This window comes from Bacillus rossius, chromosome 3 (genome assembly GCF_032445375.1).
Source record: "Bacillus rossius redtenbacheri isolate Brsri chromosome 3, Brsri_v3, whole genome shotgun sequence".
In the NCBI taxonomy this organism is placed as follows: domain Eukaryota; kingdom Metazoa; phylum Arthropoda; class Insecta; order Phasmatodea; family Bacillidae; genus Bacillus; species Bacillus rossius.
In genome coordinates this window covers 94605190-94629080 of record NC_086332.1, presented here as the reverse complement: position 1 = coordinate 94629080, position 23891 = coordinate 94605190, and the positions used below count along the sequence as shown (strand labels likewise).

The 23891-nt window shown below is 41.1% G+C and overlaps 1 protein-coding gene across 2 annotated transcripts in view; it reads left to right on the top strand.

Moving 5' to 3' along the window:
* The window catches only part of LOC134531479 (multiple epidermal growth factor-like domains protein 10), a 157069-nt gene that overhangs the window by 67030 nt on the left and 66148 nt on the right, over positions 1-23891 (top strand). For both annotated transcript variants that reach the window (XM_063367189.1, XM_063367190.1), the window contains exon 5: positions 17041-17367. In XM_063367189.1, coding sequence (XP_063223259.1) covers positions 17041-17367 — 327 coding nt within the window. The remainder of the gene's footprint in view (positions 1-17040; positions 17368-23891) is intronic.

The window sequence follows — 23891 nt, the reverse complement described above, 5'->3', positions numbered from 1 at the left end:
TATTTATCAGTATGTAATTCGTATTTAAAAATAATTTCTAAATAAACACAAATTACAAAAAAAAAATTCCGAGTAAAGCTCGGTCATCCAGGTACTAACCTCTATAATATGTACAAATTCACAAAATTAATAATTAAAAATAATATTTATTATTTCGAAACAAACTTATAAAGAAAAAGTAAATAATATAGTTATTTAAAGGACACTGGCCCAACAACCACATGGAAACACACACACAGCAGTCAGGACACCCTACTGGCGACTGAGGAGCGTCCGCCTGGTGCGAACTCACTACCTTCACCAGCCCGCAACACTCCTCTCGCCGTCACGCAACACTCCCCTCACCCTCCCACAACACACTGTTCACTCTCCCGAAACACTCCCCTCACTCTTCCGCAACACTCCCCTCACTCTTCCGCAACACTCCCCTCACTCTTCCGCAACACTCCCCTCACCGTCCCGCAACACTCCCCTCACTCTTCCGCAACACTCCCCTCACCGTCCGGCAACACTCCCCTCACCGTCCCGCAACACTCCCCTCACCCTCCCGCAACACTCCCCTCACCGTCCCGCAACACTCCCCTCACTCTTCCGCAACACTCCCCTCACCGTCCCGCAACACTCCCCTCACTCTTCCGCAACACTCCCCTCACCGTCCCGCAACACTCCCCTCACTCTTCCGCAACACTCCCCTCACTCTTCCGCAACACTCCCCTCACCGTCCCGCAACACTCCCCTCACTCTTCCGCAACACTCCCCTCACTCTTCCGCAACACTCCCCTCACTCTTCCGCAACACTCCCCTCACCGTCCCGCAACACTCCCCTCACCGTCCCGCAACACTCCCCTCACCGTCCCGCAACACTCCCCTCACTCTTCCGCAACACTCCCCTCACCGTCCCGCAACACTCCCCTCACCATCCCGCAACACTCCCCTCACTGTCCCACAACACTCCCCTCACTCTTCCGCAACACTCCCCTCACCGTCCCGCAACACTCCCCTCACCATCCCGCAACACTCCCCTCACTGTCCCACAACACTCCCCTCACTCTTCCGCAACACTCCCCTCACCGTCCCGCAACACTCCCCTCACTCTTCCGCAACACTCCCCTCACCGTCCCGCAACACTCCCCTCACTCTTCCGCAACACTCCCCTCACTCTTCCGCAACACTCCCCTCACCGTCCCGCAACACTCCCCTCACTCTTTCGCAACACTCCCCTCACTCTTCCGCAACACTCCCCTCACTCTTCCGCAACACTCCCCTCACCGTCCCGCAACACTCCCCTCACTCTTCCGCAACACTCCCCTCACTCTTCCGCAACACTCCCCTCACTCTTCCGCAACACTCCCCTCACCGTCCCGCAACACTCCCCTCACCGTCCCGCAACACTCCCCTCACTCTTCCGCAACACTCCCCTCACCGTCCCGCAACACTCCCCTCACCATCCCGCAACACTCCCCTCACTGTCCCACAACACTCCCCTCACTCTTCCGCAACACTCCCCTCACCGTCACGCAACACTCCCCTCACTCTTCCGCAACACTCCCCTCACCGTCCCGCAACACTCCCCTCACTCTTCCGCAACACTCCCCTCACTCTTCCGCAACACTCCCCTCACCGTCCCGCAACACTCCCCTCACTCTTTCGCAACACTCCCCTCACTCTTCCGCAACACTCCCCTCACTCTTCCGCAACACTCCCCTCACCGTCCCGCAACACTCCCCTCACTCTTCCGCAACACTCCCCTCACTCTTCCGCAACACTCCCCTCACCGTCCCGCAACACTCCCCTCACTCTTTCGCAACACACCCCTCACTCTACCGCAACACTCCCCTCACTCTTCCGCAACACTCCCCTCACCGTCCCGCAACACTCCCCTCACTCTTCCGCAACACTCCCCTCACTCTTCCGCAACACTCCCCTCACCGTCCCGCAACACTCCCCTCACTCTTCCGCAACACTCCCCTCACTCTTCCGCAACACTCCCCTCACCGTCCCGCAACACTCCCCTCACTCTTTCGCAACACTCCCCTCACTCTTTCGCAACACTCCCCTCACTCTTCCGCAACACTCCCCTCACCGTCCCGCAACACTCCCCTCACTCTTCCGCAACACTCCCCTCACCGTCCCGCAACACTCCCCTCACCGTCCCGCAACACTCCCCTCACCGTCCCGCAACACTCCCCTCACTCTTCCGCAACACTCCCCTCACCGTCCCGCAACACTCCCCTCACTCTTCCGCAACACTCCCCTCACTCTTCCGCAACACTCCCCTCACCGTCCCGCAACACTCCCCTCACTCTTTCGCAACACTCCCCTCACTCTTCCGCAACACTCCCCTCACTCTTCCGCAACACTCCCCTCACCGTCCCGCAACACTCCCCTCACCGTCCCGCAACACTCCCCTCACTCTTCCGCAACACTCCCCTCACCGTCCCGCAACACTCCCCTCACTCTTCCGCAACACTCCCCTCACTCTTCCGCAACACTCCCCTCACCGTCCCGCAACACTCCCCTCACCCTTCCGCAACACTCCCCTCACCGTCCCGCAACACTCCCCTCACCGTCCCGCAACACTCCCCTCACCGTCCCGCAACACTCCCCTCACACTTCCGCAACACTCCCCTCACCGTCCCGCAACACTCCCCTCACTCTTCCGCAACACTCCCCTCACCGTCCCGCAACACTCCCCTCACTCTTCCGCAACACTCCCCTCACTCTTCCGCAACACACCCCTCACCGTCCCGCAACACTCCCCTCACTCTTTCGCAACACTCCCCTCACTCTTCCGCAACACTCCCCTCACTCTTCCGCAACACTCCCCTCACCGTCCCGCAACACTCCCCTCACTCTTTCGCAACACTCCCCTCACTCTTCCGCAACACTCCCCTCACTCTTCCGTAACACTCCCCTCACCGTCCCGCAACACTCCCCTCACTCTTCCGCAACACTCCCCTCACCGTCCCGCAACACTCCCCTCACTCTTCCGCAACACTCCCCTCACCGTCCCGCAACACTCCCCTCACCATCCCGCAACACTCCCCTCACCGTCCCGCAACACTCCCCTCACTCTTCCGCAACACTCCCCTCACCGTCCCGCAACACTCCCCTCACTCTTCCGCAACACTCCCCTCACCGTCCCGCAACACTCCCCTCACCATCCCGCAACACTCCCCTCACCGTCCCGCAACACTCCCCTCACTCTTCCGCAACACTCCCCTCACCGTCCCGCAACACTCCCCTCACTCTTCCGCAACACTCCCCTCACCGTCCCGCAACACTCCCCTCACTCTTCCGCAACACTCCCCTCACCGTCCCGCAACACTCCCCTCACTCTTCCGCAACACTCCCCTCACCGTCCCGCAACACTCCCCTCACTCTTCCGCAACACTCCCCTCACTGTCCCGCAACACTCCCCTCACCATCCCGCAACACTCCCCTCACCGTCCCGCAACACTCCCCTCACTCTTCCGCAACACTCCCCTCACCGTCCCGCAACACTCCCCTCACTCTTCCGCAACACTCCCCTCACCATCCCGCAACACTCCCCTCACTCTTCCGCAACACTCCCCTCACCGTCCCGCAACACTCCCCTCACTCTTCCGCAACACTCCCCTCACCGTCCCGCAACACTCCCCTCACTCTTTCGCAACACTCCCCTCACTCTACCGCAACACTCCCCTCACTCTTCCGCAACACTCCCCTCACCGTCCCGCAACACTCCCCTCACTCTTCCGCAACACTCCCCTCACCGTCCCGCAACACTCCCCTCACTCTTCCGCAACACTCCCCTCACCGTCCCGCAACACTCCCCTCACTCTTCCGCAACACTCCCCTCACCGTCCCGCAACACTCCCCTCACTCTTCCGCAACACTCCCCTCACCATCCCGCAACACTCCCCTCACCGTCCCGCAACACTCCCCTCACTCTTCCGCAACACTCCCCTCACCGTCCCGCAACACTCCCCTCACTCTTCCGCAACACTCCCCTCACCGTCCCGCAACACTCCCCTCAGTCTTCCGCAACACTCCCCTCACCATCCCGCAACACTCCCCTCACCGTCCCGCAACACTCCCCTCACTCTTTCGCAACACTCCCCTCATACTCACACAACACACTGCTCACTCTTCCGCAACACTCCCCACACCCTTCTGCAACACTAGGCTTGTAGGAAGCAAATTTTTAAAAGAGGGGGGGGGGGGGGGGGGCAAAGGAGAGTATCATTATAAGTGGTGGATTTAACAAAGGGGGCGTCCGGGGGATCACCCCCGGTAGAAAAAAAAATGCTATTCTAAGGAGCAAAATGGTGCTATTTAATCATCTTTCGTACATAAAAATAGAATGTACTACTAGCAGAAATATTTACTTTTTTATAATAAACTTACTTAAGGCTCGGCATCACAAAACAGTGTTCACTTTTCAGTTTTCGCCTCATATAATTCATTTTAAAGGCAATTTGTTGAATTTTCCCACTGCACAGAGTACATAAATTACAAGCACCTTCAAATTAAGTCCCCAGATATCATCTAGTTATCTAGAGATGTAGAAAAGGCAAAGATGTATTTATAATTAAAAATATGTTTAACTAATTGCAACATAATTACATTATGGTGGTTGAAGATTAATATTTGTAGTGTGAGATAATATATTTTGCCAACTATCAATATTTATAGTTACATTTTCTTAATGTGCTTACAAACAACTGCAATAATCAAAACAAACTATGATCAGATATTTAAGTGAGGCTGAGCCTTGAGTAAACAATTTAACAAAGACGTCATTATCTCACTCATTGCCCACTCTTAAGTTAATTCATTTGAATATTAGGACAGGAGAATTCTTAATGTTACACACACTTAATTAAATATTCTTAGATGATGCCAATATTCAGAATGTATTGACACAAGCATATGGTGTACCTAGTGTCCACTGAATATTAATTTAAAATGTGACAGAAAAACTGCTTTACCATTAATAAATCTGAAAATCCAAATATCTTATGATAAGTTATATGACAAAATAACACATTCAAATTGATAAAGTCAAATCACAATATAACAAAACTCGGAATAGTGAGCTGTTCGACATATTACTATCACAGCATTTTTATGTTCCTCATAATTTAATTTACAATACATAAAAACATTCTCAAAATTCTCAGAATTATTTGTACGAACAATCCATATTTTTAAATTGACAACTACACAGCTACTAGAAATGGCATCACAAGTTTTGAAGTAAAGGAAATAATTATTATAGCACCCAGACTTCATGTTTTGATGAGTAGCAACAGAAAAATTAAACTTTACCAAAAACGCTCTTTCTCTTGTCATTGCGGCAGACAAATTCTTTCATAACCGACTTGATGTCTATTGATGCAGTTTTATCACTATGGATATGAAGCAAAGTCAAATGAGTGAGACGTCTTTGGGACATTGAAGATCGCAAGTATGTCTTCAAACGACGAAGTGCATTAAATGAATGCTCTGCAGATGCGGCTGAAGCAGGCACAGTCATGATGAGTATCATGAGTCGAGTTACTTGATCGAGCAAAGCACGGGTCGTATCACTCTCTTTACCCAACTTTTCAGCGAATGCTGCACAAGTGTTGGGGACATTTCCAGGAAGATTCTTCAATAGCTGCAACTGTGTAAGGAGACTGTCTAAATTGAAATCTTCGGCAAAGACACCGAGTATTGTGCTTAATTCAACTTGTGTAGGTACCCTTCCTTGAAGTGAATTCATCATGAGCCTTTCGAGTTCACATAGTTGTTCCAGCCCACTCTGCTCAAATCGGTCCGACAGCTTGTTCTTAAGGAGATCTATGATTTGATAGTTTTCTAGTCGAAGACTGTCTGTCGCCTGTATTTTGGCTGATGGCTCTGTCATGGACGAATGGTCATAGCGTTGTGGCAACTTTTTCTGTCTGGGCTCCACTGAAACATTCAACTCAAGCTTCTTGGCAGTTTCATGTGTCTGCTGGTAGATTCTGTTGAAATCTGTTTCTGTTCTTAACTCTGCCAATTTTCTAATCACCAACAGAGCAGAATGCTTTGCACCTGAAGCAGTGATACGTGGATTTTGAAGAGCCCGAGCCAGTTCTTCGCAAGGACTAAACACCTCGATACTTACATTAAGATAGAAAAGTTTTTCAAATTTTCTCAACCTGGCAATCCATCCACGCACAGCAGACTTTCTTTCATCATAAATGGTTCCTTTTTCGTCATTGATAGCATCCAAATTTCTCTGAACCAGCTTGTATTCTTTATTGAATATTTTAAGTGAATTAACCCTGACACTCCAACGTGTAGGGCACAGAGCAAGAAGTAGAGTTGGTTTTACAGTGACCATATCTTCGTCTTCAGCTCAAATTTTGCATGGAGGCAAAACAATACCTTCGTAGATTTTTCTCCTTTTTGCCGAATCCAAAATTATATTAGATACATCTTAAATTGTGCATAGTAAATCGCAAATTCCATTTCCTGACGAGCTACTTCTTGCAAGGCTAAGTCAAGTGCATGTTTTGAGCAGTGTACATAAACAGATTTTGGCTGAATACTCTCTAAAATCTTTTGAACTCCTTTCTCTCTTCCAGACATATTAGCAGCTCCATCAAAGCAATGTCCTCTGAGATCAGAAATTGGAAGATTCATTCGTAGAAGCACATCCTTAATGGCCGCAGCAAGTGTCGCCCCCTTGCTATCATGAGGGTTGTAAAATCCTACAAATAACTCATTTGCAACTAAAGTTTGTGGATTAACAAACCTAATACATACAGAGAACTGCTCCTGACCGAGAACCATGGAGCAATTTCAATTTCAGATACAATTTCATGCAAAACCACGTGAGTCATAATCTCAATTATTTCATTCTGTATCTCAGGACTCAGGTAGTTGTCTCGTTTTTTAAGCCACAGCTCCAGTTCCTCAATTTATGATTTCCTCTCTTGTAAGAGCATGACAAGATTACCAGTGCCACTTTCGTGACCTCGTACAGAATTTACAGAGCGCACTAAATAACGAATAGAGATAATCATAGCAAGTAAGCAGATTTGAGCTTTCTTTTGCTCCCTCACATAAGCATCTGACATTTGAGAAACGACCGGAACAAATTTTTCCCTGCTTATTATCAGCTGCAAACATTTATTGTGGAATGTACTCCTTTGATGACCTGGAAATGTTGCCGTCGCATCCTTCCAGGAGCAGAAGCCCACATAAATAAATGCTAATTCTGCATCACTATACCATTAGCTGTCTTCCTTGCTCACCATGTTGCATGCCCTATTACACACGAAGCACAAAACACTATCGTTTACACTATCATAGTGAAGCCATCCGTAATCGCTAAACCACTGATGCCGCTCTCTCCTTCCACGACTATCTCCATCGGTTCTGGTAGGAAAGATAAATGTACTTTGAGGATGACATTTCTCGCTGGTAAAAGAAATATCAGGAACTTTACTGTCCCTGGCTTGCCGGGTATTTCTATTTCTCGGGTCAACCACACGTTTTTCCTCCGGTCCATTTTCAGCAAGAGTAGAAGAACCTAAAATAAATCAAATTATTTATTGACATATTGTATTGTGCATAACATAAATAGCTTAAATAAATGTACCTATAGTCGTGGTTTACTTCTTACTTGGACAACCATTGCTTATAATTAACAATGTAAACATAAGTGCGAAATGAACTGTAGAAGCAAAGACAAACTCACTGCATGGTGAGTTATTTTTTAAACTGAATGTTAAAAAAATCTTATTTTCCCGAAAATTATCGTTCTGGGAATGTGGTAACAGAATAAACAAGGCAACGACATGTACAGGAAAAAGTTTCGTAGCCATCTGATTGGCTGTACGCCAATGTCATATGTTATTATCAACCTAACTTAAGATTAAGTTTAAAATGCGAACCCCACAGAATAGGCGAGTGAAGATGCTTAAAAATTACTGCAAATCTGCTTGATAAATTCTTGTTCAATGATTTTTAAATTCAAAGAAATTTTTTATTACTCGATGGAATAATCACGAGCGACGAGTGGAAAAAAATAATGTACCAACATACTAAACTTTAATGTTAAATAGGTATATTACATATGGTTTTCGGGATCATGTCTCAGTCTAAACTGTTAAAAAGTAATACCTGAACTAAAGGAATCCAACTCTTCTTCAGGATCTTTGTCTTCACAGGCATTACAGCCTAATATGCACTGCTTTTTAGGCGGTGGTTGTGATGAACTGCAGGACTGTGCAGAACGGTTGTTGAAGAAAAAGTTGATGCTTTTCTGAGTCATTGTATGCAGCAAAAATTAAAACACTGTTAAAATTTTCTCCTTAAACCCTAAATGTTTTTCATTACTGCCATTCCGCACTACTCACTCACAATACTACAGATAAATAAGTTTATTTTAAACCAATCTGTAGTACGGCTCACAAAGTTTCTTGGACTTAAAAGCAAGACGTACAGCTTTTGAATAATGACTGATGTGGAAAGCGCTCTGCACTTCAGGTCGTTACTGTTAGGTAGAAACGAGGCGGGGTGAATGCAAGGGTCTGAAGGTCAGGTAGATAAGGGTGGACAAAAACGGAGCGTAAGCTACTGCAACGAGCGGAAACATTTACTGGTCTTATATCCCACAATAATATTTCCACTATCAGCACTGTGAAACGTGAAGATTTAGAAGAAAACAAGAACAGTTGCCGTATTTATTGTGCCTGTACACTTATCGAAAAGTCTTAATTTATTTTAAGAGTAAAGTAACGCCCAGACAAGAAAATCCCACAAAACCACTTAGCATTGCAATGAAGACAATGCCTCTTGTTCATCTGATGCAATGGCCGGGCAAAACCATCACTTTGCCCGGCCATGAAATGTTATGGCCGGGCAGTCACCTGGGACGCCCCCCCCCCCCCCCCCCTTTTTGTTCCTACGCGCCTGTGCAAAACTCTCCTCGCCCTCCCGCAACACATTGCTCACTCTCCCGCAACACTCCCTTCACTACCCGCAACACTCCCCTCATCCTCCTGCAACACTCCCCTCACCCTCCCGCAGCACTCCCCTTACCCTAACGCAAAACTCCCCTCGCCCTGATTTGATGTAAGCTTTTGGACATACGCCATTGCTAAGCACATGTATGTCTGTAGAAGAAAACTACAAAAAACCCAAAAGACAAAAACACAAATTAAGAAAAAAATTGCTGTTATCAACGGGATATAAACACCACATAATATTCCATAACAGGAATATGGTCAACAAACAAAGAAAAACAAAGAAAAATGTACTAAAGAACGAAAAAACCCCCACAAATGATGACAGCACAAAAATATTGACCCCACAAAAAAAAATCAGCACAACAGTTGAAACGAGACAAAAACACGACAAAACGAAAAGACGGAACAAACACAATAGTTTTCCAAAACAGAAGAGAACGAAAAAAAACCACAAATGATGACAGCACAAAAATATTGAACCCAAAAAATTCAGCACAACATTTGAGACGAGACAAAAACACGACAAAACGAAAAGACGAAACAAACACAATAGTTTTCCAAAACAGAAACAAGCGACGTTTCGGGAACTGCTATCTGCTACCGTCCTCAGGCAGAGACGTACATGGTTCGAAAACACAGGTGCGACTCCAGTGTTTTCGTATCTGTGTTTTCGAACCATGTACGTCTCTGCCTGAGGACGGTAGCAGATAGCAGTTCCCGAAACGTCGCTTGTTTCTGTTTTGGAAAACTATTGTGTTTGTTTCGTCTTTTCGTTTTGTCGTGTTTTTGTCTCGTCTCAAATGTTGTGCTGAATTTTTTGGGTTCAATATTTTTGTGCTGTCATCATTTGTGTATTTTTTTCGTTCTCTTCTGTTTTGGAAAACTATTGTGTTTGTTTCGTCTTTTCGTTTTGTCGTGTTTTTGTCTCGTTTCAACTGTTGTGCTGATTTTTTTTTTTGCGTTAAATATTTTTGTACTGTCATCATTGTGGTTTTTTTTTTCGTTCTATTAGTCCGTTTTTCTTTGTTTTTCTTTGTTTGTTGACCATATTCCTGTTATGGAATATTATGTGGTGTTTATATCCCGTTGACAACAGCAATTTTTTGCTTAATTTTGTGTTTTTGTATTTTGGGTTTTTTGTAGTTTTCTTCTACAGACATACATGTCCTTAGCAATGGCGTATGTCCAAAAGATTACATCAAGTCATGCACTCCCATTGCACAAATCTTTCAGAGATAATATCGCCTCACCCTCCCGCAACACTCACCTTGCCAGAGAAGAGTATCATATGAAAGTAACAGCGTGCAACAAAAAACTAAATTTTATTTTAGCGATGTCGTTTCCCAAAGGTACTGAAGGAACCGGGAATCTTTTTTAATTTCCTTTTTTTTCTTTTGCTATATAAAAAGTACCGGATTTCCTTAATCTGAACCATAGATTGAAAGGAAAGACAAACATTTGCCGGTGTAGTGAAAAGTTACGCTAAACCCACAATATAACTCTCAGCCGCATTAGGATTACTGTTATCGAGACGGATAAATATACCACCCTTGACTACAGCGGCAGCTCTGCCAAAGCGTCTGAAAGACCACGTTCTGTGGCGATAGAGGCGAATGCTCTATTATCGCAGTGTTGACGTCAATATTGTCGTTTTCCAGCCACTATACTCCCCTGACACGCACGTCCGTAGTCTTATCTGTTTCTTAGCACGGAACAAAGCTGATTTATTTCACGGCACTTACAAGCTGCCTGTAGCGATATGAGTTCAAACCGTAGAAAATCTTGTAACCAATGGCGAAATAACCTTAAAAAAAAGAGCAAAAAATATTTTAAAACAGATGCAGATTATATTAAAAGATTTTAGAAACAACGTGAAGGTGATCATATCACAAAGATATTAACAAAAAAAAAGTATAATTTTTGCATTCATCAAGTTTAAGCCATGGGTGCATGGCGTGTTAGGAAAACATGCAATAATTGTTTTGATCAATTGCGAATGCGTTACACAGCCCAATTCCCATTAGTGCTAAGATAAGAATGGATTTGAGATTCATCCGATCCTACAGCAGCGTTATCAACCTCGCTCCAAGGTTAATACCGCGAATTAGGTCACACCACCATGAGACGAATAATCTAATACAAAAAATTTAAAAAAATATTTTCTTGTACCAAAAATATATCTCCCATAAACACTTCTCAGGTAATTATTCAAATCCTTCAAAAATTAGCTGAGTTGGCTTTCCAAAAAGAATCCATGAAGTTTATGTAGTTATGGTTATGAAAGGAAACAGAATATAATTTCCTATTCCAATAACGTTGTAAATATATTACCTAAAGTGGATATTTGAATCAAATACAAAAACTACCAGAAACATGGCAGTAAATTGTGTAACAAAAACTTAAACCCCAAAGTACACATAAAATTGCTGCAGCTAATACCCTGAGTAATTATAAACTAGCTTAATTCAAAATATATATTTAATATTTAAAATAATTATAATAAAATAATATCTAGAACAATTTTACTATCAAAGCTGGTATTGAATCATTATAAATATTTGTCTTCTACAAGGCTAAAGCACTTAACAAAAATTTTAAAAAACGGGCTCTAGTAAAACTTAGTATTAATATTTTAACAAACTAAAATTAACAAAATCCAAACGATACTGAAATAATATTATTCTATAAGGATTATTATTTACAATTAAAATTTCTCTATTCCAGAAAATTCGTTAAGCAAAAATGCACCTTTCCACAACCATGCTAGTTTATATATTAAATAATACCCGCATCCGAACAAACACTATTCATAAAAGTTCAAACTGAAATATTTGCTGTTCAGTCTTTACACCACGCCGATCATAATGTCAAGTGCACGCCACCTAGTGCAAGCGGGGCGGGCCCACTTGCCCGCACCGCCTTCGCCCTTCTGTGCGCCTGTGCACGTCACTCAAAACTTTGCATAAATTATACTACGTCGTTACTAAAAGCATTCTGCTAATTGATAATTTACTTTAGCAACAGCTTTATAAGTGACCCAAATGTTACAGATGTAGCTACTTTATGCAATTTCAGTTGTAGTTCATGTACACGATCATCCAATAACTTTGGCTGCATGAAGCCTAGCACCAAAAGTAATGAAGCGTTCCGCTCTTACTTTACAGTAGGGAGAGCATGGGGGTTCTGGACCAACAAAGTATATGGAATTTAGGTAATTAATATTGTTAACCACCCCTCCTCTCTCAACACTCCCCCTGTCAGTCATAAATAATTTTTTCCTATTGTTCTCTCCCCCTCCCCCTCCTGAGGCCACACACCCTTCCCCCCCCTTCACTCCCTTCCCCCTCTCCTATCCCTGATGGGGGCAAAAACCATTAATCATAATAAATAGTTAAGTCAATAAATAATGATTAATGGGCTTAGCTTGCAACTTAAACCGAACAGGAAACCAAAATAAATTTATAAAAACCTAAGCAAAATGTAACTCATGTTAATTCTACTCACACAATAGCTGCTCATGCACGCCCAAAGGTTAACTACTTACAACTATAAAATGTCACAGCATGTTGTTTCGTCCAAAGCAACTTGAATAAGAATGACCCATCCTGTAAATTATATTGACCTAGTTGACAACTGTGCATGCACGGAGTGGTAGAAACAGCCAAGGGGGAAAAAAAGTAGGAAGCAAAGAAATTGTAAGGGGGAAAGAGGAGTCTCCGCCTGGCAAAGGCTTCACTAAGCGACGGGATTTTCAAAGTCCGTTGCCCTCCCCTTGTTGCCAGCACAGTGTTTCACAAAGAGTCAGGTACGTAATAACTTGTTCTTACAAGTGAATAATTACAAGTTAATGAGTTAATAGATTGTTGCTGATAATTGCACAGTCTGTTATAACAAGTTTTAGGTGGCAAAATCGTAGTTGATATTTGTCTTTCACCAAAATATTCGATAAGTCTTAAATGGTTGGTGGATGCCTTTACATGTAAATGAGAAATAAAATTTTCAAAAAAATATTGATTACATAAGATTATAGTAAGTGAAATTATGTAAGGTATGTTTATTTAGGTATCGAATTTTTTGTAAATAAAGCATTAATTATTGTTTTCCAAAATGTCAGTGAAAATGTGTCAAAACTATGTTAACTTGTATGCAAATTAGTCATATATTATGTGAATGTGTATGTAGGTACCTATACTTAGTATTTTACTACAAAACCACGCAAGTGTAACACCTGTATTTGGCTGGTGCTAGAGGAGGCTCAGGTCAATTGAAACGTTTTTGAGAAAATTATTACTGTGACTCTGTTTTATACCCCATCTATTTGGTAATAATTTTTAATTATAATATATTTATATACAATATAATATAATTATATTTGGCTATATGATAGCACTATTAAAACTTATGATGATCACTGGGTCGATGACGAAAGTGTCCTTGAGGCTGGTGTTAAAATGAAAGACTTCAGTGATATTAATAATATTTATTATAAACATGCAAGGAAGATGATAGCATAAGAGATTGATTACTCGTCATGGGAGGATCCTAACATATTAATCGACAGGTTAAGACTTCTACATGATCGCTTGTGCAGAAAACTAACTATTCGCACATCAAAGAAATAGCCTTTATACTAAAATAAGTGAGGGAATTTGACTACATACAATAATGACTTGTATTACTTTAATGTGTATCAATTCAAAAATAATTAATATTGTGCATTTTTTTATTTAGTGACTGTTTAATTTCTCGAAAACTGATTTCTTACTAAGACAGAGTTCTCGCGACTGCGTGTTCAATCTGTGAATTGCATGTTCATTGTGTGTATTGTGTGTCCATTGCATGTCCAGTTTCTGTACTGCATGCCTATTGCATGTACTGTGTATCCATTGTGTGTCCAGAGTGTGTCCGTGTACTGTGTGTCAATTCTGCTTCTGGTGTTTTTTTCTTGAATGTGTGTCGTTTCGTTAAATTTGTGTAGATAAATCTTTAGTTGCTCTAAATATTTACTTTTTCAAAATCTCTTGGTCTTGATAAAACATTATTCAGAGGTTCTTGTTCCTTTAGTAAGCGTAATTCATTTCCATTGGTCTATTTGGTTGTAATTTATTTTAACGATACTTTAGGTCTGACAGTTCGGAGACATTTTTTTGGCCGCTTAAAATTGCTTAAATTTGTTATCGATGAAGAAGGCCTTGTGGTTTGGAGATATCTGGTCTATACGGCTGACATTTTACATGAGCTGGCTTCATGGTCCGAATACACTTGGTCTATATGTAGAGCATTGTATATGAACTGGTTGGAAAGGTATTCCATGCATCGAAAAATTAGACCTCCATGTTAGGCAGCACGACAACATATTTAATTCGTTGGAAAGTATTTTGTATAGAGTCATTTTGGTAGATATAATGATCAATAAACTCCACTAAATGTAATAGAAAACAGAACTAAAATTTTAGTTAATCATTAATTACTCTTATCACTGAACGAGAATCGAACTAAGAACGGGAATTTTTAATAATGAATGAAATTTATAATTTTTAGAATTTTTCCTAATGTTCTAGGTTAATAATTAATAATTTACAAATGGTGGCCCATATGTTATAATCGGCTTACTGGAGACTAATAGAAATAGGAACCAAAGCCACTTTAAGGATTCTTTGATAAATTTTATTCAATATATATATAGGATGTATCAAAATTCATGTTACAACGCTTGAGGGTAGAAAGCTCTTATTATTTGCAACCATTTTTGCCAGTAAACATGTTGCCAAAAACACGTATTTAAGCCCCTGTAGCCCCAGAAAGAGTCCGCGTAGGCAACCCGTTGGGCTTTGTGCGAGACAGACGATGCTGTGGTGAATTACGTGTTTACGACGCCGGGCAGCGCTCGAGAGGACTGTACTATGTCGAATGCTGACCCGCGCCCCTTTTTACTTCCGTTGGTGGCGCCCTCGCCTCTTTTCTTCCGTTCGTGCCGTGCCATAGCACTGCGCAGCGTGACATCGCAGTGTCGCAGTGTGTTTTGATATCACTGGTGGTCTGTCGTTGACTGTTCTGTCGTACTAGCAAACTCGTGGTGTCATTTCTTTCGCTGTGGTTATGAAAAGGACGACGTTTTAGTGGAGCTCAATGGAGTACACGTTTAGTGAGTACACGGACATGCTGCTTGTTTACGAGGAAGCTAGACAAAATGGACTAGCCGCCCGTCGTCTGTACGAAGAACGATATTCCAGCTCACACCATGTTTGCATGACTTACTCAGCGAATGCGTGATACTGGTACATGTGTCGTCACAAGACCAAATGCGGGTGCTCCACGCAGGGTTCGTACTCCCAGTTTTGAAGATGTACTTCAGAGAGTTGAGGAGAGTCCGGATACAAGCACAAGGGCAGAAGGTTCCGATATGGACGCTGACAAAATGGCGGTTTGGCGAGTTCTTCATGAGCAACTCTTGTGCCCGTACCACCTTCAAAAAGTGCAACACATGGGTCCGGCGGACTATCCTCTTCACATGACCTTTTCTCGTTGGTACATTCGAAGAGTATTGAGGAACCCCGAGTTCGGTTTTATTCAGCGATGAAGCCAAGTTCACTCAAGACGCTATTCTCAATTCGCATAACAGTAGTGTTTGGAATGATGTCAATCCGCATGCAACGTGTGTTACAGCTCGCCAGGAACGTTTTTCAGTTAATGTGTGGGCCGGTATTGTTGACGGCGCACTCATCGGACCTTTTTTTTCTTCCGCCACGACTTACCAGCGCCGGATACCTCCACTTCCTTCAGAACGAACTACCAGGTCTTCTTGAAGAGGTTCCATTGCATGCCCGACGTGTGATGTGGTACCAACATGACGGGGCACCACCTCATTTTTCCCTGCAAGTGCGAGAGTATTTTAACCAAACATTTCCAAACCGATGGATTGGACGAGCGGGCCCTGTCGCATGGCCGCCAAGGTCACCGAACCTAACCCCGTTAGATTTCTTTCTGTGGGGTTACGTAAAAGGACTTATCTACGCTACGCCAGTAGAAACGGTAGAAGAGCTTACACAGCGAATCATTGAAGTGTTCGATATCATAAGGTCGACTCCACACATGCTCCAGCGTATCCGTGAAAACATGATTCGCCATTGCCACCTCTGTGTCGCTCAAGGAGGGTGTGTTTCTGAGCCGTTGCTTTAGGCTGTCACGTTGTTAAAACGTATGCAACAATTTCAATGTTGTGAAACAAAGCCGAAGCTGTGATTGATTTCAGAGTGAAATTAAAATCTGTGACACTATTAAAAAGGTTATATCTCTACTCTAATGCCCGCACATCCACAACATAAAACTCTTCAACGGGTTGCCTACGCTGACTCTTTATGGGGCTGCAGGGGCTTAACTACGCATTTCCGGCAACATGTTTATTGGCAAAAATGGTTGCAAATAATAAGAGCTTTCTACCCTCAAGCCTCCCCTACTATAACTGCATTCGTTTTTTTCATATATTTATTTCTTATATCCTTTCTGCAAATAATTTCTCATGATCACTTATTTCTGTGCATATCATTTTCTTCTTAGAAGTTGTGATTGTTTTAAATATATATTAATGAATTTACGTATAATTTGAAGTTAGGTAAGCTAAAGTAACTTACATTGTAATTGACACTTTTTACTATCTCTCATAATGGATACATACTAGTATTCTTGTTTCTTATAAATATATATTATAAAATACATGTGAAACACCTTATTCAAGACAACTTTGGATTACAAGTAAACTTTTTACAATTGTTACTTACATGACTTATACCTTTGTGAAACTGACCTCTGACACTCGCTTGTATAGTGCACCTCGGTTTATGTGAAGATTTTAGATTCTGCTACTGAGCATCATGCCTGCCAGTAGCTGACTACAATTCAATTGAAACATAGCCTTTGCCACAGGTATTTTCTTGACTTTAAGAAAAGAATTGGCAAGATTTCAAAGGTTTTTATATTTTAAGTTTATATTTTTAATAAATATTATGTTATTTTAATATTAATAATATGTGTGTGTGTGTGTGTGCCACAGCGGTGGGCGAAGAGTGCGGCATCGATAACGACTGCCGGTTCCCTGGCGGCTTGTGCGATGCCACCACCAAAACCTGCAACTCTACCAGTCCCACCAGCCCCACCACCCGCACAAGATCCACCAGCCCCACGAGATCCACCACCCACACCAGTCCCACCACCCACACCAGTCCCACCACCCACACCAGTTCCACCACCCTCACCAGTCCCACCACCCTCACCAGTCCCACCACCCACACCAGTCCCACCACCTCCAAGAAACCCATTACCCACTCTAACAATCACATGGTGTATGAAAAGATGAAAATCCAGCAACCGGATCCTATCAGTAAGTACACCAGAGCCCTGGGCAAGGGTAGCCAACCTTTGAATGATGATGACAAATTGAGGACTTCATGAAAAAAAAAATAGGGCTGAAAATTCTATGCCTCGTTTATCGTTGCAAAATAAGTTAATTCGCTTTATGGTATTACAAAATGTATAAATAATTTTGAGTACATAACTAAAACCTCTCACATTAATTATTGAATGAACTAGTTTCAATATTTTTATAGTGGACTCTTTAATACCAAAAACCAGCACCCACCTCCTTTTTCTTAGATATTGTGTCATTTTAGTTTGTGACAGAATGTAACTCCATTTAACTGAGCATCATATCAATAGAATCAGAGTTGAAATGCAAGCATTAAAACATAATTTACAATTAGAAATGTTACAATAATTTCTTTATTGGCTTAATTTAATTTTACTTGGAAATCAAGTTTAACTTATTGAGTTCCTGTTAGTGTGGCAGGCCTAGGCCTAAATTTTAGTGGGGCCACGTGTGACATGTCTTTGTCATAGACTAATAATGACATAGATTGATTCTTGTCTTCTGCATATTTTTCCAGAAATGGATGACTGAAATAATGCAACATTTACTAACACATTTACAAAACTATCCTTGGTTTAAAATGGTTAAATTTAAATTATAGAGTTTAATAAATTGTTAATATAATCTTAATGTAACTTAGACATATGTAGTGATGATAAACGATCTAACTTCAACATTTCCCAACTTCCGAATGCCTTAATACATGTTTCAGCAGCTTTGTTTGCAAATAAGGCATTGCATGCTATAAATACACATTTAGTTGTGCGCAGCTTACGTGACCATTATGTATCATAATCAGTCCATGAGAAAGATTACATGGTTCCATGTTTGAAGCCACCAAGCTTTGCTTGATGTCTGTGCCAAACAACTATGTGAGTGAAGATTTGTGGTGCAGATGCGTGTCACTGTAAATAAATTTATTGGCAACGTTATGTTAATGTTGTTAAAACTGCTGGTCAATCACGAAAATTTAGCTACGATGAAGAGCAGGGCAGGACCAATGATTGGGCAGTTAATGGGCAGCTGCCAAGACATGGTTCTGACAGTGTTTTTATGCTCCAGGCCATAAATGCTTTGTTGATTCCTCATGAAAAATGAGGTAACAAAATTTAAAGATGATTTGATAAATATGAATAATGAATTAGAAACACACTTATAAAATATGCAATATTTAATATGTTTTATTTATAAATACACCAAAACATTTTGAGTTAAAATAAATTTAGAGTTGGGTTTTCTTTGGTTATGACCTACAATTGATCATTCAGAATAGTAAGTTTATTTTTTTTATTAAGAACACATATACATATGACCAAACTCAATATACTTTTGTTTTTTTGTACAGTCATTGTGGCAACATTCTATAAAATATATAGGTGTTTAAACTTATAGGCATAGTAACTCCATTTATCTAACCATATGGTGTAAATAAATAATTAATAATAGAAAAAGCATTTCCATCTCTACTCCTCATACTCTTACACGCTTTCTCACTCTCACCTACACACTCTCTCTTCTTCATACATTGGAAAACATTTAAAAAAATTCCACACGGATTTGGCATGAGCTTAGTTCCCATTACCTTCATCAGTTACACCAAGAAAATTGTGAAATGCATCCCTAAGTGGTTATGAGGTTATGACACTGACTAAAATAAATCATATTTCAAAAACCCCTTCCTATGAACCAAATAAAATTGTGCATAATCTGGAAACTGGATTCGAAAGGATCTCTGCTGAGTTAACAAGAGATTACCAGCCATATTTTCCAGAGAAGAAGTTATATAGTTAAAGGAGTCAGTGAAGTAAAGATGCACTAAATGTATACTTTCTCGTGCACTGGTATCGGCAATCTGTATCAACTTTGTAATGCACTTTTAGTTTTCAAGAGTCATACTTAAAACTTTAACCTCACCAGGGTTCTTCACAACGAAGAACCACCAGGCTATGCAACGTGACAAGTAACTTAATGCCACTTCAGAAAGTGGAAATCATAATTCTGGAGATTATGAGCAATATCCACCAGCTGGTGGAATATAAACATTTAGAATGTTTTTAGCCACAAATCCTGCTGGTCAGGTGGTAGTGGTCTAGCACTGAGATGTCACCTAGCATCTTGTTAATAATATGATAGTGTGATTGACTTGTTAACTGTGCAGCAATGGCTTAATTTTGGTATTTTACGGAAATGATGTTGGCATAAATTACTTTGTTATATCAATTAAGGACACCATGTTGGTTGCATAGTTCCCTTCTTGAACATGTTTATGTCTGATAAGCAAGCACCATAAGAAAAAAACTAACTTCATGCATAAGGCACATGCTCGTTCACCATCGTGGCACTGAAGGCATTGGGCCCCTGGTAAACAGGTGTACATACGTTTAAGATAGGTCTCTGTATCACAATATGCTACACAGACCATTTGATTCGTTTTAATTACATTAGTGTATTCCTCAGTTGGGAACACTTAGCAAACAGGCAAATGTTGTCAGCACTAAATACTGTGGGAGTTCATTATCTATAGTAGTGAAGTACTGAAAACACCAGTCACACACCCAAATTTACACTGATGACATGACATTTTAGTTGAGACAAAAGATGATGAGCTGCATTACCAGAAACACGAATTGCCAAAACATTCGCATGACAATCATATCACACAGACAATTCAAATCGGCTGGACCATAGCCTCAGTGGGAGATTTAAAACTAGCATCAATAATGCATCCTTGATGGTCTATGCAAGCAGATACATTCAACAATATACATTTGGGTCTCTTTAAAATGGAAATATAATGCAGTGTTTTAGGGAAAGTCATGCCAGTGGTATCAAAAGACACACGAGTATTAGGATACAATCTAACACCACTAACAAAGTACTCTCCAAAGGATCCTGGAGACACTGCTAATAAACTTTATACAGATAGAATTTCTGGAGTTTTTACACACATGGTGGATTTTGAGTGATGAACTGAAACAGATGTTTACAGAGTTAAATGTGTCCCTAACTGTTCCGAGAGATGTACAATTGGGGCTCAGAGTGTGTTTACATAATATGGAAGAGAATGAGCAGCACTCACTAACTCAACTTAATTCATGTCTGACCGATATTCTCATGAAATTGATTGATATATACACTTTTATGTTGGAAGATAAACTCAATATACTTGAGGACACTGTGCATGGTAGTATTGTAGCTGAAGTGAAAATTATGCTAAACGGAAGATTGACTGAGGCTTTACAGAAAATAGTAGCCTAATTCTGATGTTTTTGTATGACTGTCTTTGACAATGTAAATTACTATCTTGACATATAAGTGGATTAGCTTGAGACCTACTGTCATTGATGCCGTTGGAAAACCTGCAGCTCCAAAAAAAATCTCTATTAAAAGTTTGAACCTCAGCTCGTGGCTCATGAAGCCAGGAGTCTTAAAGTGCATAAAAAGCCTTAATTTACCATGCTAACTTTAATCCTGTCTCTCATGGCTAGTAAGCTGAACAAAGTTATTAAAAGTCTACATGTTAAGTATTTACTTGTTAAAAGGGCTTATCTTGAAGGAGATTATATAATGAAATTTTTTAATCCATAACTTTACAGCTCTAGTTATGTGAAACTGGAGGTTAAAATACATGTGCCTTAAAAACTGTTATTAAAATGATCTTTAGCTACGAACCAGTGTGCTGAGAATGAATATGATTATTTGCCTCTAAGTGTTCAATTGAGTAAATTCCGTGGGGGTTTGCAGATTGTATCTAATGAAACCATAGGTTTAGAGGTACAGTCATACCTAACATGGGTTTAACTCCAGGTTGAGTGATGATATATGGCATATGTAAAAATAAAAAATGGCCAAAAAGGTAGTATAATATTATTTGTTTGGAAAAAAACTATAATCAGCTGGTCCTGGGTTTGTACGAACTGTTTTCTAGAACAAAAAATGTATTCAGAAGCTGCTTTAAAACCATTTAAATAATTATTTGACTATACTAGTGCACTTTACAAGCCTATTGATCATTCGAACAGGTAGTATAAAACAATTACAAACCTTAAATTCTGTATTATCAGAAAATAGTTACTAAGAATTTGTTATGAGCTAGAGATCGTATAAATACAAACACTGGACATAAAGTGGAAAAATTATTATGAGTTTTGAATGACTCAAATGAAATAGTATCAATATCGAAACAGTTGATAGTTTCATAACCTGTGGGCAATACTACCCATAAATATTAAATTCTTTCAATTCAGGAGGAATTTAGTGAACCAGGTTACATTTCAAAATGAACAGTTGGCGTGCTATTGTGTATGAGTTGCATAGAGGTGCTCATAAAAATATTTGCACGAAGAAGAGTAGATGCTTTGTCTTTGTGGCTTGATGCCAATTGACTTCATTAAAATTCTTCCCTAAGCCTTTAAGAATGAATGTTTCAAGAATAAATTAACTTTATATATATATATATATATATATGCAATGCATGTTACGCCCATCCTTAAAAAAATACTAAAGTGTTGCTTACAGAAGTGAAAAATCATATTTTGCAATCTTTGGCCCATTTAAAAAAATTCAAAACGTCTGTGGTAGGGTTTTGTAATAATATATCTCAAGGCTTAATTAATAAATATTAAAGAAACCACTATTCTAAAAACAGAGAAATTAAAATGGCTAGGACTGAATGTTTCACGTGAGATGAGCTCATGCGGAAGCAACATGTGCACTATGCTATTGCCCTACGTTTTGCGTGATTACAACTCTCAGTATCATCGTACTATTAAGATAGCTTTACAAGATGCCATTAATAACTCTCTATTGGACAGTGTAGGTGTATAGTGACTTTAATAAAAAAAATTTAGAAGAGTTAAAGCTCAGCTTGTCGATTTCGTTCAGGTTTTAATATCACAAACTCTTGTTTACAAAAGCTTGTAAGAATAATTGACAGTTATTCTCCAGTTTGTTTATTTGTCGGACCTTGATGGGAATGCACTAGAACGCACATTCTACAATGAAGAAATTCAGCCAACAAAGTTCTGCGACACTTATTTCATAGAAAATGTTAACCATCGCACAAAAATTCGTCTATTGGTATCATGGGCCGGGTTTGCCCCTACAATGAAAACTTGGGTAAAGCGAAGGGAAGTAGTGACCTAACATTTTGTCGGTGCATCGCAAAAGAGCATTAGGCCAAGCATGAAAGAAACTGTTTTCTATAGAATATTATACTTATTTACCCCCAACCCCAAGTTGCTGGTATGGCAAGAGTGTGGCGATAATTCTTTTGTACGCCAGTTGAATGGAACTCGGATCTGCCGGGGTGGGCACGCAAGTTTCGTGGTTGGGTGATGATTATTATTTTGTTGGTTGTTTAAATTAAATAAACCTCTGCACATTGTTGAGGGAGCCTGAAAGCTACAAGGAGAGAATTATTTCTTTAACTGCAATGTGTTTCGCAACGGGGAATAGAGTATGAGAAGGGGAAAAAAAAGGGAAGGCAGCAATCATACAGGAGAGGTTTACAGACCCATCGCTTCATTTTTTGTCTAAATGCTGCATCTACTACAAGCCTATGCTACTATCGTGACAGAGATTTGGTTGAGGAGGATTCGTCTGCATTCACTCCTGCGGATCCCGAACCACCTGTGGTGGGGGAAGAGATGCTGCGAACGGGCTGCTTAGTGCTGGGGAAGAAATGATAACACAATGAATTATTGGTCGCAACATGGATGGCAAGGAGGGTGGAAGGGGTGCCGAGGAACAGGGAAGAAGTGAAGATAATCAAGCTAATGTTTATTTTAAAAAAATTTTTAAACAGTGAATTTTCTTTTGGTTAAAGGCTTGGTGGGTAAAACACATCTCAGTATTGTTATAGTAATGGTCTGAATACCAACCTCAAAGCTGAGTTAAACTAGCAGAAGGGAAAAGGGGTGGAGGGACTACTCCAACAACCAATCACAACAGAGAATTGTATAAAAAATTGATGGCGAGGGGGATTTGTGGAGCCTCTGGTTGGGAGGGAGAGAGGGAAAGGAAAAATGGGCAGAGCCCAAAGAAAATAAAATGAGGGGTGGATTGATGGGGTGGGAAGGGGCTGGTTTGCGTTCCCTTTGTGTGATCCCATACCACCTCGGTCCTCCTACTCCTGTCACGTGATACTTTACTAAGCTTCTGCGATATCTGTATGCGGACATTTTGAAATTATATATTGTAGAAAATAACTCTTTTATAATATAAAATCATTAATTATCATGATAATGATTGTACATGAATGTTATGTTTTATACAGAGGAAATATTATTTGGTATTTAAAAACCAATTGACCCCAAAAAAGAACCAATTTTGTTGAAAATTTTGCACATAGAAAGAATTATTCTAGAGAAATTACTGTCAGTAAAAAAAAAATCCATGAAACCCACTAGCAGACAACTAAAATTTTCATAAAAAAATTCCTTACCAGTGGCCATGAAAGCTTACCAAAACCATTCCAA